The 17,241-nt window shown below is 33.9% G+C and overlaps 1 protein-coding gene across 3 annotated transcripts in view; it reads right to left on the bottom strand.

Annotated features, from left to right (window-relative positions):
- CD36 (CD36 molecule) overlaps nt 1–17,241 on the bottom strand; it is a 52,979-nt gene that overhangs the window by 17,984 nt on the left and 17,754 nt on the right. For 2 of the 3 annotated variants that reach the window (XM_008062410.1, XM_008062409.1), the window contains 2 exons: nt 10,597–10,690; nt 9,895–10,107 (listed from right to left, as the gene is read on the bottom strand). In XM_008062410.1, coding sequence (XP_008060601.1) covers nt 9,895–10,014 — 120 coding nt within the window. In that variant the 5' untranslated portion in view covers nt 10,015–10,107; nt 10,597–10,690. Of the gene's footprint in view, nt 1–9,894; nt 10,108–10,394; nt 10,412–10,596; nt 10,691–17,241 lie in introns of those variants that run through there. The other variant, XM_008062411.1, reaches the window with a different exon arrangement.

Here is a 17,241-nt window from a genome sequence, read left to right as displayed (position 1 = left end):
AAATTTTATTAAAGTTGTTCCAAAAAGTTCATATCAGCTCAAACACTAACCTATCTTCTGTCCCAAGTGGGTTGGGTTGATGAGACAAAACAGAAAAACTGAGTGAAAATCTAGTTGTATTGGAAGATTTTTCCCTTTTGTGTGTGTATCCAACACTTTAGGGCACAATGACAACATTTATTACTTTAAGAAAATAAATGCTTCTGGATGAAAATGCAAATTTGACTTTTCCTCCTCAAAATCCTGCTCAATATGGCTTCCCTAATTTTCAGTATATTTGCAAGAACCCATTAGTATGTCTTCCAAAATTATGACAGCCTAATTCATCATTATTGGGTTACTGCTTTTTGAAGGAAAAAAACAAGATAAGGAAGCTGTCGTATTATTCCATTGTGAATTTATTAAAAATCACTCATTCCTCTTGTACTGAAAACAGACAACAGGAAAATAAACCAATGACAGAATTAAAAACCCTATAAGTGAAATCTGATTCCTTACTTTAAGAGCTTTGGAACCAAATGGAAAGTCAACAAACCCTTTGGGGTCAATTTCACTATCTGTAAAATCAGGAGTTACCACAGATGCTCTCCCAGCTTTCAACCACTGCTTTCATACTCTGAGCTGGAATTCTATGTAGTAACTAGGGCACACAAAGGTGATTTTGTAGCAGGTAATTTTTCCAGTTAAGTACATTGGGAAGAATGCCCAGGTTAAAGAGCTCCAACTTAACCTTAGTATGCTAGAGGAAGAGGAAGAAAACTATTTCACAGAAAATGAGCCTAAAGAGACCCATGACTACAGGAACAAGCTGACCTATTTACTCCGTTCACCTGGAAGCCTCACGTCACAGAACGATGGATCAAGAAAGGACAATGAGCATCTTCACATTTTCTAGGAGAGCACACTGAGACTGAGAAACCAGCTGGCTGGTCAAAGGGTAGTTGAGGCAAAGAGTAGGGACACCATGATGAAACCCTTCACCTCTGACCTTAGACTAATCCTCTTTTACACCATGTTATTACTGTCTTTTTTTTCTGTCACCCTTTGCACTTAGTTGGTAGAAGTCAAATTTATTTAATATCTTCAGGGTATTTTATGTATTGCTTAATGCAGACAATAAGAAACTTCGTTAGAGAAAAACGGGGCACCAAGTTAAAATGGAATTACAAAATCCTGTGTTGTTGCAATTCATTTACACTTGTACACACTGGACGTACTAGAGTGATGTTGAAATCTCTATGACATTTTACAACAAATTATTCTTGAAAAACCTTTTATTTGCTCCCCCAAAGGCTTATTTCCACAGTAACAAGTTCAATATTAAGACAAAATTGCTTAAAGTATTATGGGTATTCTCCTAAATGTAAAGAATTTGGTGAGGATGTTAAAGCTGAAAGCTGTATAGAAACTGAAAACTATTATTGTACCCATTTCAAGAGACTTTATGAAAGGAAAACACACAAACACATACACGCATACATTATATTATTCTCACACTATTAGAACTTTAAAGTCCAACGAAATATCTGTGATTTATCAAGTGCCTCACAAGATACATACTTTATTTTAGTTCTTAATGAAAGGAACTCAATATGTTTTTATATAATTGAAAAGAGTTTGAGACAGAATGTGTTTTTAAGACAATGTCTAGGTCTAATGCATGTGTCTAAATACAAAAGTACATGGTAAGTGTATTATGCCTTTTTTAAATCCCATAACTCACTTTCTATTAAAAAAGCTAGCAACAAATAAGTCAAAGGTGAAAAACAAAAAATTGAAAGGAATCCATTGAATTATCAAGTGCTAGGGTGAGGACCATCTAACCCCACATTTTTTCAGAGGTAGAAAATGAGTTCTAGAAAAAAAGAGATGTCTGCTTCAATATTACAAGACAAGTCTAGCAGCAAATAATATAGAAATCAGGTTTTTTCACTTAAATTTTGTATACTTTCCATAACGCCATTTGTTCAGAAACAAAGAGAAAACTATTGAAGTAATCAAAATAGGAATGCCATTCTTCTGATGCTAAAACAACAATATGTATTAGAAAAGTTTATAGCTACTCCTCCTGTGTACCTAGATTAAATATGCCACAAGTTCTTCTAATTTTTAAAGAACTAAAGGAGTTTATGTCTTTTGTGAATTTAGAATGACTTGATTTTAAAATGGATTTGAACTATCTAGCCCATTTTGCAAATATTTCACTAATTTTGAAATACTAAGTTGATAATTACATGCACAGAAAAAGTAATCCAATGTAAAATCCTCTCACTTGGCTAATGTGTAGGTCAGTATTTGTCCCTGAACTTAAGTATACAGGCTAACAGCCCTAATAACATCTGGATTTCTCATTTCTCTCAATCTCTCAATCTCTCAATCTCTCTCTCTCTCTCTCTCTCACACACACACACACACACGCGCACACACACACACACACACACACACACACACACACACACACACACACACACTCCTCTCTGCCCTTCCCCCTTCCCTCTTCCCTTCCTCCCTCCCTCCCCCCTTCTCTTCCTCCCTCCCCTCCCCCTCTTCCCTTCCTTCCTATCTAGATTTCAACCTAGTAACTCTCAGCATAATCTACAGTGGAGTTGAAAGGTATTGACCTAAAAACTTCTATTCTGCTCTGTTAATTTGAAAACAGATGCTTATGATAGTAATGACTTCCATATAATCATATACTCACTTTATTGCTGTTGCATGAAACCAGTACTCATCGATGTGACTGGAAAATTTAGTGCAGTAATGAAAATGTCATTGATATCTTCCTGTGCATGGAGTAGGTAGAGTACAAATGTAGAAAATATATTGCCTTGTTTTTCGATAACTTTATCAAGTATTACTAAGAGACAGAATCATGGATAGCAGATTTTAATCTGTGAATTAGATTATTTTCCCCTATCTCCACCCTGACAAAGTGTAGTGGCTTCCTTTCTAAAGCATAGGCTGCATACAGTGAAGCAGTGTCAATGAGAGATGCTAAGAGTTTGATCATCAGTTTGGTAATTTAATAATCATTCAAGTTTGAGCAGATTATTTAATTTCTTTTTACCTGAGTTTCCTTATCTGTGAAATGATGATAATAATAGTAATAGTAGGTTAAGCCATATCAACTTAGTATTTTTGAAAGTCAAAAAAGTTGTATTTTGACATTTTCCTATGGTTTAAATATGTATTCTCATGCTTATGAGGATTAATAATGAGCATTTAGAACAGTGTTAGCACACAGCAGGCATTCAGTAAATGCCAGCTATTCATATTTTGCAAGTCCTAACTACCCTTCAGAGGAAGAACTCTTGTGTCATTTCTTCTTACACTGCTTTGACTGTTTGGTTCATAGCACTTATTGTATAAGACAGTCATGTGCAAATAACTTATGTAATATCCTGTGATACTTCTTTTTTTGGCTATTTAATCATTTTTATATTTATTATCTCTCCAGTAAAATAAAAACTTTCTTAAAAAGCAGAAGAATACCAAAAATAGCCTCCATTCTTTCCACCCACTACTACAATTTGCTTGTAACTGGTCCTAAAGAAAGCAATTTCCCCATGTTAAAACAAAAATTGTCATAAGTTTTTGCATTATGCATGTATGTGTATGTAGAGAAAAGGAGAATAAATTGGAATATTAGTGACAGTTGTGCTGAGAATAAGAAAATAGCTTTAGTCTCAGATCACCATAACTAAAACACAGAATATAATTTGGTAAAATGTATCAGAGAAGCAGGATTTAAAATGTTTCTGAAGTCCAGAAATTACTCTCCGATAATTTATGTTAAAAACCTAAAATGGGGCTGGGCTCAGTGGCTCAGCCTATAATCCCAACACTTTGGGAGACTGAGGTGAGTGGATTGCCTGAGCCCATGGGCAACTTGGTCTCCACAGTAAATCAAAAAATTAGCCGGGCGTGGTAGCACACACCTGTAGTTCCATCTTCTTAGAAGGTTGAGGCGGAAGGATTGCCTGAACCCATCAGGTCGACACTGGAGTGCCACTGCACTCCAGCCTGGGTGATGGAGTGAGACTCCAATTCAAAAAAACAAAAACAAAAACACAACAAAATGAAAAAACTAAAATGGCTAAAATGGGAGATTTTGAATTTAGCATGAAAAATAAGCTATGTTGATATCAAACTGGGTGAAGGAAGAAAATTATATATGCTTACCTGCTATTTATTGAAACATTGTTTTTAGGTGACATTTGTTATTACAGTTATATGCAAATATATACGCTGTTAAATTTATTTTGGGGTATTGATACTCTAATTTTAAAAATTTGGGGATTGTTTCTTAGTCTTACATCATTAAACATAAAACAAATATTACAACTAATACTTCAGGCATTTCTTTTTGAAATTTTTAGATTCTATGAAAATGTACAAATTATTTTCTCATATCTGGAAATATAATAAATATGTATTATAAACTTAACATAAACATAAATTAACTTATATTATTAAAATATTAATGAATGATTCAAAAGTAAAATTATTTTAATTTGAAAACCTATTTTATTTTGTCTGAAAGCATTTATTAAAGATACTAAAAATCTTTTGTTGCAAGAATGGGGTAAGGAATTAATGGTATAATTAAATGATGATAAAGTTGAATATTGGTCTTTTAACAAGAATAAAATAAATCTTTATTCCTTTGGGGAGTTTATTTAAAATTACCTACATTATATGGTATTCACTAAACATTTTTTCAAGTGATATTAACAATGTCGAGTGATAAATTTTCATTTGTAAATAGTGGTAAAACTTTGACCTTTTTTCAAAGTGCTTTGGTAGTTTCTATACTCATGGAAGCTCTTACTGTTGATTTTTAGTCTGTCTAGAAAGATTGCATAAGCTTGCTGGCCACACATAAATCTATTAAGAGTTACAGTAACTAATTCTGGTAAGAAAGATTGTAGCTATAATCCATAAAAAGCAAGAAGATACCAGAAAACATCTCTTGGAAATAAAAACCAAAGATAAAATGTAGGTAAGATTTCTGAGTCATTTTAAACTATTTCAAATGATAGTGTCAGAGTGTCATCTTTTGAACTGGAAGGTATCGTAGTGCTCCAATACTATATTTTATAAATGAGAAAATAATATGATTTTCTGATCTTTTTGAAGTAAACATTTATATTCTTTTTTTAAAAAATAGTACTTCTATACAAGTAATAGCTTTCTCAGTTTACTGTAAGTCAATTAAATACAGTAATGTCAGTGGGTTTCAATGGTAAAGCAATTGGATTTCACCAGTTCCAAAACTTAAATATGTTTGTAAAATAACAGCCTTATCCCAATAGTTTCTGAGGCAGTGGTAAGACATTTGGCTCTTGAGTTTTACATGTAATTCAGAGATTTGACTCCTCATACAGGCCAAAGATAGACATATGCTAATATAATTTTTAAAATAGTTCTGTGAATTAAAGAAAAAGCAGTCTTATGCAAATAAATAAAAAATTCCAGTTTCCTTTATGACTAAAATTGACATGGTCAACATGATTATATCAAGCTTAGTCTTATATGTACCATAGATATTGACCACTGTAGATATACTGATGATGTGTCTTAGTCTATGGATGTGCAGTTGGTATACAACGTAAACTGTCATTTAACATTTTACAAACTTCAGTTTTGTACCTTCTCCTTCTTGAGTTTGAATCCAGACTTCTCCCTTTTGTCTTTTAAAAGATTGCACAAATAACTCTTATTTCAAAAACAAAGAAGAAAGCATTTTTTCTTATTTCATCACTCCTCCTTTATTACTCGACCCTACTTAAATTAAATTTTCACAATCAACAGTGGCCAAGTTCAAACCACCATTTTCTTAATTTTCAACTGCCTGAGAACATTTTCTTTTCTTTCCTTTGCGTTCTGGCCTCCTATGAGCTTCCAAGAAAACATTCTTTCTGTTTCTTCTTCTAAGATCATTATTTTCCTTTTCTACTTTTATTTTTCTGCCTCTGCCTTTTTAATGTACAAATCCTACAACAATCTTTCTGCCTTTTTCTCTCTACATTCAAACCCTCTAAAAGCAAATCAACTGTTTAGTTTTCATTTGTAATCTCTATAGCGATAATCAAATCTCTTTGAACTCTGACTGATATTTATATCAAACCACTTATAAAAATTCTCTGCCTTTTTCTTCCTAAGATATACATTTCTATCAGTAACTCAGCAGGACTCCTCTCTCTCCTAATTTCATACCTCTAAATTTCCATTGCATCCCATTATCTATCAGTTTTTTTCTATGTACTCTACCAAACTAGACCAGAGTACCTTTTGATATAATAATGTGCAGATTATGCAAAGATCTTTCTAAAAGAGAATCAAATTGTCCTTGAAAGTGATCATGTACAACATAATTACATTTTGATTTACTATCTTTGGTCTCCTCATTTTCCAACACTGTCAATTGTAGAAGCATAGTGTACAAGACTACATATCATCTAGGCACTCCCTTCAGATTACCTATGTTTGGAAACTGGAACTGATTCATTTTCCTACAAAATAGATGAGTTGCTAAGTTGATTTATGAACTTGTGCCTTGTGTGTAAAGTGGGTAAAATAATAGTTCTTTTGCATAGATATTTTTGAAGATTATGTGAACTAGTATATTGGAAGCTCTTAGTGAGCACTAAATAAATGTTAGCTATGTAATCCTAAATGCAGCTTTTATTATATCTTATGCTCATTGAAAAACATACTACTATTGTATGCCAGTCATCAATGAAGTATTCTTCTGTCTGATACTCTAAGTTGCCTAAATCAACTTCATTGTTGCCCTCTAAGAATTTATTTTGTTAATCCAGTGTTGTTGGCACAATCTCTACCTTCTTCCTTCTTTCTTCACTACCTTTAGTTTCTATAATAGAGAAAACCATATTACGTAAGTATTTTTCTTTATCCCCCTTTAAAAAAGCTATCTACTGGTTAAGCCATGTGCCTTGACCAGTTTCATTTCTACAACTTTTTTTCATAATTAGCAATCAGTCCCTTGACACTGTTACTGCAGTTCTTTTGGAACTTTCAAAATTCTATACCTCTTTAAAATCCAACTCAAGCCCTTTCTTTTTCCTGAGGTATCTTGAATACTTCAAGATATTTCTCTTTCTAAATAATATCTAATTTTTTTCAATTCAATTATAGGACTTCATAGGTCTTTATATTTTTTTGACAATATATTTTCCCCTGGTTATATCTTATACTTATTGAGATTATTTATTTTATTCTTTCTTAGTCATTATATATACATTTTGGTGTCACAAAATTCTTTTTCATGACTATTATGGGCATAAAGATAAATATTAATGAATTAAAATAGGTGCTAGCACCTCACATGCCATCCAAGTGAATCTACATATACTAATTTTGTTGCGTAACAAAGATTAGATGACCAACATTCAGCTATTGATTATTAATTATGTATCAGAAAAAGTCTCAGTCTAAATTGCTTTGCGTTGGGACATTATTAAGGTTTTTGTTGTTGCTGTTTGTTTTTTGAGTTGGAGTCTCACTCTATCACCCAGGCTGGATGCAGTGGCATGCTCACAGTTGCTGCAGCCTCTACCTGCTGTGCTCTGGTGATCCTTCCACCTCAACCTTCCAAGTAGCGGAACTACAGGCATATGCCACCTCGCCTGGCTAATTTTTTTGATTTATTATAGAGATGAGGTCTCACCAAGCTGCCCAGGCTTGTCTCATACTACTGGGCTCAGGCAATCCTATGGCCTCTGTCTCCCAATGTCCTGGAATTACAGGTATGAGCCACCATGCTCGGCCTATGACTTTTTTTTTTTTTTTTTTTTATTGTGAAGTTGTGGGGTACAGTTAGGGGTTAGGTATACAATTGCGTTTCATTCAGGCACCCTGTTGATATGGGGTGTTTCCCCGTTCCCAGACAGATATTTGCTACTGTTAATCCCATCTCCCTCCCCCACCATAGTTTCCCAGTACGGTCAGTCATTTTCGTATAGTATTGCATTGGATGTTTAAGGTCCATTATATGAGTGAGAACATGTGATACTCGGATCTTTGTTTCTGTGAGAGGTCACTCAGTATTATAGACTCTAGTTCCATTCAGGTTGCTGCGAAATTCATGATTTTGTTCTTTTTTATGGCTGCGTAGTATTCCATCGTGTATATGTACCACATTTTTTTAATCCAGTCCTCTTTTGACAGGCAGCATGGCTGTTTCCAGGTTCTTGCTATTGTGAACAATGCTGCGATAAACATGCATGTGCAGGTATCTTTTTTATAGAGTGATTTGTGTTCTTCAGGATATATTCCAGGAATATGGGAGGTTGGTATTTAGAGCTTTTAAGAATCGCCACACTGCTTTCCACAGAGGTTGCACTAGTTTACACTCCCACCAACAGGCCTATGACTTTTTAACTTAGAAAACTTTTCCAAGAGATAAGTTATAGTCTTACTAATCTTGTCCTTTCTCTGAAACAGATTCAGGTGGAAAGCACAGTTTATAGAGCAGGAAGGATATTGCAGTAATGGCAATTCCATCTCACTAATAGACAAGCCCCGCCTTTCTACTCCTTGTCTGTCTCCACTAGCCTGTACTAAAAATTCTATCAAGAAACTGGGAATTACAAGGCCAGGGATACCATTCAATTTATATACATTTTCAGATAAATGCATGAGGCTGAAGATCTGCAGGCGTAAAAGAGATAGGCCTATACAGTCAGCCCTCTGTATCTGTGGATTCCACATCTGCTGACTCAAGTCACTGAATCAAAATAATTCAAAAAATAAAAATGACATCACAACAATAAAATGTTTAATAAAATTGAGCTTCTGCTGTTCTCTAGTGTGCACCATATTTACTAACCCTTTGTTTAGGTATTGCCATCCTAACCAGGCAGAAAGGTGAAAGCAGTACTCAGATATGTTTTATTTGGCCAACATTATGTTTAAAAAGCGAACATTCATGCTCAGGCAGGAAACACACTCTCAAGTTCACAGTCATTCCTGTTCTTCATTTCATCTTGTTCTTGGCACCTTAAATTTTAACTCCTGTCTCCAAACTCCTAAAACCATTTGAATTTGCCATTCCTGACTTGGGACCTCAGCAGATCTATTTCCCCTTATACACGTCTCTCCTCCAACAACAAAAATTTCTGATGAGTGTGTAGCTAATTAGAATGAACTAGAATTGAAGATGAATCTTAGATTGGTGTGCAAAGCCTATTTATTCAATCATTCTATTTCTTCACATCACAGTCAATTTGTTCCATACTGAGTTATATCTTATGTATTTCTAAAAGTATTCTCTAAGAGTCACATATAAAGCTTTGCAAATAGGACTGATTTAGGACTTAATCAGATTCTCACACATATTATAAAAAGCAGTGGATCACCAAACCAAAAAGAACTTTACTTGTTTACAATATATCTCCGCTTCAATATTAAACACATTACACACACACACACACACACACACACACACACACACACACACACACACGATTTGACTTTTCTCAGTATTAACTAAAATGCTACTACTCCTATAAATATCATTTTACAAAATACACTCACTAATTTCTGATTCAAAGGCATGCCAAAATACTCTTTGCACATAATTTAAAACAATCATTTATACTAACCTGCATACCTGTAAGCAGCTTTTTATCAGAATTCAGATATTTATATTTAAGATAGCAATGTATTCTGTTAAATATACATTAAACTTGTAACATTTCACACATGATCACATCTCTGTGAAGTAGAGTTGCAGTGATTCATAATTACCTTTGTGTCAAAGTCACAAAATCATCAATTACTACAAAATATGAAGCAGGCAAATACAAAGCAAAAAAAGGAACATAGAATGAATCAGAATGACAAGTAGTATCTTTAGATTATGTGTACCTTTTTAATTGTCTTCTCAATCAGCATGTCTCCAACTGGCATGAGAATGCCTCCAAACACAGCCAGGACAGCACCAATGACAGCCCCAGCAATGAGCCCACAGTTTCGATCACAACCCATTTTTCTTGTGCAGGAGACGAATTAAGGTTAAGCACCTCTTTCTTTCAAACTCCTATATATGAGTGCTTATGGTGCTTTCTGTGAGATCTGGTTCTATCATTAGAAAGAGATCATAAAACAGAAGCTTAAATATCAGTACAAAAAGATCAAAGTACAAAGAAAACACGCAACTGAACAGATCACTTTGCCAGTTATAAATAAACAAATTCTTTTCGTTTTACCAAACTGACCTCCTAGGTCCATATCCCCTTTCTTGCTTCGAACTACATAGCAGCAGTAGAAATAATAATGTCACAGTTGAATTTCTTCAAAATTCTCTTTTTAATTTTCTTTCTATGGATGATTAACAAACTGAAATCTAATCTAAGGAGAACTCTCACCCTCATCTCTCTTTCCTCAGCCTGGACAACTTAGATACATCCTTACCCTGGGCAACTTAGATACATCCTTATCTGGATTCTCCACCCAAATACAACTATCCACACCCTGCCTGAAGTTCTCCTGTAAACTGACTGTGTGGACTGTTGTCTTCTCCATTTAAATGCTAAGCAAGTATGGTATCAGATGTTTTCTTTACTATACCTTATTCACGCATAGACAGCAAGACCTATATTTTACAGGGAATGAACTGATAAGTCTCAGAAAGAATCAATTCTTCTAATCATTTGAAAGCTATCTGTTAAAACAAATAAGCATGGGTAAATAAAAAATTGTCAAAAAATTGATACCAGGATACTTTGTGATATCACCATAATTATAATAACCGCTAAGAGAAAGTCTAATTTTCAGGAATACTGAGTTTATGAAGGATTGTTTGTCCTATAACCTGTTTAGAACATTGAATTATGTTAAAGTATATGCCATTTTTAGTTTTATTGTTAATGACCTTTTGATAGACTATAGGTGAAAATAACTTGAAAAAATATATAATATAGAGGATGTCTTATTTCAGTTATAGGCATCACTTTCTTACTAATCTCATTTTTTTTACATATTCCACACTATTGTTTATTTTCTCATGTGCAGTTGATCATGCCAATTTTGTTAATCAACTAGTTTGTGCTAGTATGCATTTCAGTCCATTTTATTTTTAGTGTCTTCTTATAGTATGTAGTGATTATAAAATATTGGAAGAATGCAACTTATGAAATGAGTGAATCCTATTGTAATGAAATGAATAAGAATTTATTTCTGCTGACTAATATTTTAAAACATATTCATTTGATCTGTTTTTGCTTATAATACCATTTTTTCAATAAGAGGTTGACCTGTCCTTGATACACAGAATGTGCTTTGTAGCTTAAAAACAAATATCCTGTACTTCAAAATCCTAAGGAAATCATACATGCAAACAGAATGAAGACTATAGACAAAAAAGAGGTACATGCATAATATTTTTATTAACATTGTTAGTATAATGGTAATAATTACGGTGTGTTATGTTTTCTGGTTTTCCCTCCACAGTTCTGTTGCAACAGAGATACCACTCTTATGATTTTACTAGTATGTATTTCCACTTGAGGAACCATTTAAATTTTTTAAATAATAGTATGAACATAGCTAAGAGAATAATGGTAAGAAAATAAGACTGTTTACCTAAAATGAAGACAGATAAATGTAACAAAGCGTTTTCCTGGCAATTGCAATTATTTATTAGTTACTTCTTCTTATCATTTGGGATTTCTCTTTACCTACAGCCTTATTATGCCTAGGTTACTTTCACTATGAACTATAGGATACAAAAAAATCATTCACATCAAGGTCTTGATGACTAAGAAGCCTGAAAAGTTAGCAGTATGATGATTTCTTCCAATGTAAAAGGAAAACACATAGGTCTAAACAAGTAATTTATTTTTCCTGTGGAATTTTATATCTCACTGGGCAAGTGGAGCTGGCTTTTTATTAATTGTTTGGGAATGGAGTGGGAAAAATAACTTTACCTATCCTCCCAAATCATGTGATATGCTGCCTCCAATGGCTTTGGCCACAGTTGTCATTATGCAATGGAACAAGTTATTTAAGGCTGACAATAAGGGCTGTATATTATCAAATAGAATTTCCTTCACAAAGTATAATTGTAAAGCACTTTAAGCTTTTCTTGAATTGTAATCTTTTAAGTAACCATATTTATTGCTATATAGAGCATACATTCTGGTATTCTATATCACGTGAGCCAACAATCACATAAATGTTAGCTAATCAAGTATATATTTCATCGGATGCCCATTTCATAGACCACCCCTCAACTCTTCTCTGCAGATTATACTTAAGGAAACAGCAACAACCTCTGTGGACAACATTTTGGCAATTTCTGTAAGATCTAGAAATTGACCTTTCATGTGACTCAGCAACTCCTCTTCTGGGAATATACCCAGAGGAACTCAAATCATTCTACAAAACAGTACCTGCACATGAATGGTTATTGCAGCACTATTTACAATAGCAAAAACATGGAACTGACCATGCTGCCCATTTAAGTGACTAGATTTTTTAAATGTGGTACATATGTGGTAGAATATTATACAGTCACAAAGAAGGACAAGATTATGAACTTCACAGCAACTTGGATGGATTTAGAGTCTATCATACTCAGTGATCTACCACAGAAACAAAGAACTGAATACCACATGTTCTCACTCATAAGTGGGCCCTGGGCATTTATCATAATACTATAAGAGTGGGGGGTTGGCAGTAGCAGGACACTGCCAGAGATGGGGTTGCACATAACATCAGTAAGGGTACCTGATCCTAAAGCAGGTACAGTGAGGACCAATGGGAGGCCCAAAGTTACACTGTACATAAACCACTAATGAACTAATCCTGACTTGTACTCTCCATCTTAAATAAAATAAAATTTTTTAAAATGGCTGTCGATGATTTTTAAAAAAAGAAACAATCAAAATGCAGGGATGCAAACAGCTGCAATTGTTATTAGGAAACTAGAGATTAAGCCAAAAGATTGATTTGCCGCTCTCTTCTAGGTGACAATGGAAAAGCCACTTAATCTCTCTATACTTCAATTTCCTTATGTGTAAAATGAGATACTAAAATGAAATCAGAAGTTTTTAATATAAGCAGCCGAACTGGTTCTTCATGTCAGTGCTCACATGGAAGACCATTAGACAAAATGAGTATTACACAGCAGTGGATGGAACCCAAAGACTCTCAGTCTTAACTTTCTCCCCATCCTGCCTGATCCACTTTTTCCCCTCAATTTTAGGATGCTCTAGGAGAACCACTGTAGAAACCTATGACTTTGTAAGCCCATTCAAAAAAATGCAGCAGAAAATCCCCTGTGTCAAATCCCAGTTTTGTTCATATAGTATGAGTCTATTAAAAATGTAAAATGCAAAGATTGTCTGTTTTGGTAAGTTATTTTATGCCCTGTAGAAACTACACCAAAAATTATTCCATATTAATGTCATTTGCAAATATGACAGATGAAATACAAAATAACTTAAAAATTATAAATCTATTGCTGTTAGAATACATATATGTGCATACATTTGCCCTTTTGCAGAGTCTATGCCCCGACATGCTTGTCTTTTTAAAAAATCAGTCTACTTTATTCAAGTAGCTCCATGCGACATGGGAGAGTTTCTACAAGGTGCAGAGTTTCAATAGTGCCCACTGGACAACCCAGGGAATAACGAATTCTCTCTAATGCCTCTCTCACTAGATTTAAAACTGTTTTTTATTACTTCTATGAACTCTGATCCCAGATATATTGAGCAATGGACAGGCTTAGGTACTGCCTAGCTCTGTGTGCTTTGAATTTAAAACTGAAGTGAGATAATGTACACATCCCACAGCTACTGAGTCTAGTTCATTAGAAAACATAAGTATCCAGTAATTCATTCTGTTGAATCATGTGGTTAGACAGTTATTAGTCTAACATTGGTCTTGATGACATATAGGCAGATACAAGAATTAATCTAACATTCCATTTCTGTTCTGATAGGGGAGAAGGGGAGGGAAAGGGGTACGGGGATGGGGAGGGAAAGAAAGATCAAGCACCAGCACTTGTTTACTTGTTTAAATTTTCAACTAGCTGGCACGGTGGCTCAAGCCTGTAATCCCAGTACTTTGGGAGGCTGAGGTAAGAGGATTGCCTGAGCCCTGGGATTCGAGACCAGCCCGAGCAATTTGGCGAGACCTTGTCTCTACAATAAATAAATTAGCCGGGCGTGGTAGTGCGCACCTGTAGTTCCAGTTACTTGGAGGGCTGAGGCGGAGAGATTGCCTGAGCCCAGCAAGTCGAGACTGCGGTGGCCGTGAGAGTGCCACTGCACTCTAGCCTGGGTGACACAGTGAGACTCCAACTCAAAAAAAAAAAAGAAAAAATCAACAGATTGAATTTTATTACCTTGAGGTAAGTTTCCACTTTTTCTAAGAATAGGAAAGACACTTGAAATTACTTGGGTTCATTTATTATCACTCAGTACCTTGACTCCATGAGTAAGGAAGTATTGTTATTACAATTGTACTTTCTCCTTGTGCTGCATACTACAAAATTATTATTGGTTTTAATTGCCTGAAACAAAGGAGGGCCAAACATATTATGTGAGACATGCACTGAATATATAAAAGTTCAGTTTATACAGCATACTCTATTCAGCAGCTTTTCCACCCTTATCTATCCTCGGAGAAAAAGTGTAGTTTGTCTCCATACTTCTATCAAATTTAGCTATTTATTGCATGCAAAATGTGGGACTTGAACATTCATTTTTTTAAAATAACACAACCCCATGTATATTAAAATAAGTGATTAATTTCATTTGCTAATTTTGGATTAAATGTTAGTCTTTATTGTTACATTCCTTTATAAGAAACAGACAAGACATCAATTGCAGTAATTTACTTCTTGCTTAAAGTACTTAAGTTTAGAAAGCCAAGAATAATCACAGATGCAGAAAAAACTAATTATTGAGACTTGTATAAAGACAAGAGGGAAAATTGAAAAGTATGTTTTAAGATGCTATTAGTTACATCACTTATTTTTATTCCATAGGTAAATCAACAGTCTCTTATCCAATTTATAGATTATAAATCCTATTTCTTTTATAGAATTCACAAATGGAGCCCATTCCTTTGGGTTGTCTTTGAAAGAAGGAATAAAATATAACTTTTTAATCTTATTTTTAAATTTTTGACTGTCAAATCAATGGAGTGTTTCTATAATGAACTTTTAAGTAAAGTACCCTTCCACTAAATTGAGGACCTGGTAGAAACAGACATGGAGTTTTTTGCAAAGCCTACAGTAGGCTGAGCTTGTCCAGTAAATAGACTAGAACATTAAAGAAAGTCCCCAGAGAATCTGTAATTATTTCTATGTGTGGAAAGCTGTTTTCCCTGGGAAACTCCACCTAAAAAAGGCAAGGCATAGAGGGAACATTTGCTGGGATGTGAACTGTGAAGTTGGCAAAAGTTTTAGATATCTAGGATATTTGTACCATAAATGAATGTCAGACCTGAATGATATTATCTTACTAAGCAGTAGATTATCTAAAATTTCCTATTCTTCTAAAAACTTTCCTTACACTTTTTCTTACAATAGAAAACCAGACCACACACCTCACCTGCATTTTCCATTCTTGGGATATATAGTTTTCCTCACCTAAAAAAATACAGCAACTGCCCATAAAACCCAGTTTTTGGAGTTGTGAGGGTGATTAATGCAATGATATTTTGAATCTCAGTATAGAGGTTAGCTTTAAAAATTAATTAGTTTTTTTTATTCTTACATACACCATTACTATGTGTGCTTACAAAGTGTTGGTTCCCTAGACATGAGTAAGATGTATATTCAAATCCAAGCTAGTAGAAATTGGTATAAATCAATCATCTAAATATGAATATGTTTCATTATGTGGAAATGGGGCATTAGGTCAGATTTATAAACTTCTTTTAGAGATAGAATTATCCTTTCAAGTCAAATTTCATACACAATCATAATATATAAAAACAGTTCAAAGAAGAGCTTTTTGGTAAGAGAAAGAGATCAGGAACTGTGCTTTTTCCCTTTCCCAATCACACCTCACTTGGGCTCTGAGTCATCTCCAAAGAACCCAACAGCTCTGCAGATAATTTTTAAATAACTGGATTAGATCTCCAACATTTTATCTTAATGAAGTTATCAAATGACCGTTCCCATTGGATCAGAATATGTGAAGGTAAAAATATACAATAGAAAAAATTGTGACATATGTTCTTCACTAAATTATACATATCAAATATTGTAATTTAAAACTTGTTTTAATGTTAGCCTTAGAAATTAATGCAATAAATACATTGGACTTTATATAATATACTCAAGACCCTTTTAGAAACAAGCCTGTCTTGCAGAGACTTATGAACCAGGGATTACTACAGATTTGAAATAATTATCTTGGAATCATGTAGAGTCAAAGAGGATTATAAAAGACCATTCTTAAACTTTGAACCTTAGACAGAAATGCTAGTATCTTTTCCTTCTACCCTAAATTATACTATAAACAAAAAGATACTATAAGGTTATAGGGGCTAAGCTTCTGGGCTTTGAAGTCAGGAAAGGTAGATTCAGTTCTGGGTTTTAGTTTGTCTTTGACTCAATTTTCTCCAAAATGAGTTTATCATATATCAAATAAGGTTCCAAATATTAAATAAAATTAAATAAGATATAAACATTTCTATCATAGAAAATGTGTTATTTTGAAATGTTATTGTAAACAACCATATCATAATACTAAAATGTTACTTCATATTGGCCAAGTATTTTAAAAATCGAATAAATGCACATATTTAAACAAATAGAAATATTATTTGAAAGACATTTACATTATAATAAAATCTGATTGCATATATGTGAAATTAAAATACCATGCAAATGGAAAGGCAGCTACTAGTTTAGAACAATGCTACTTGAAAGTTTTAGCCACATTTTGGGTCAGTGAACTAAACCAACTTCTGATTAAATCAGAAAATAGTTATCAAATTAATTCCTTCAAGAAACACAGACACACATATACACACATGATTCAAATCTTATGCTGGAGTGAATGTGGCCAAAATAATTTCATAAAAAACAAGGGAGGCTACTATAACTTCCAAGAGAAATTCCAAAATTTTCAGTACACTCTGTGCAAGCACCTCCGATTATATAATTTTAATGTTCTTCCCAGGCTAACCTGTTATCTGATGGTTCTCTATTTGGCTTATTGTTCTGACTCAGTAATGATTCTGGTAAAT

The sequence above is a fragment of the Carlito syrichta genome, unplaced genomic scaffold (genome assembly GCF_000164805.1).
Source record: "Carlito syrichta isolate Samal-C Ts95f unplaced genomic scaffold, Tarsius_syrichta-2.0.1 Scaffold305696, whole genome shotgun sequence".
Classification (NCBI taxonomy): Eukaryota; Metazoa; Chordata; class Mammalia; order Primates; family Tarsiidae; genus Carlito; species Carlito syrichta.
The sequence above is the reverse complement of the archived record's forward strand: the minus strand, read 5'-3'. Positions and strand labels throughout refer to the sequence as shown.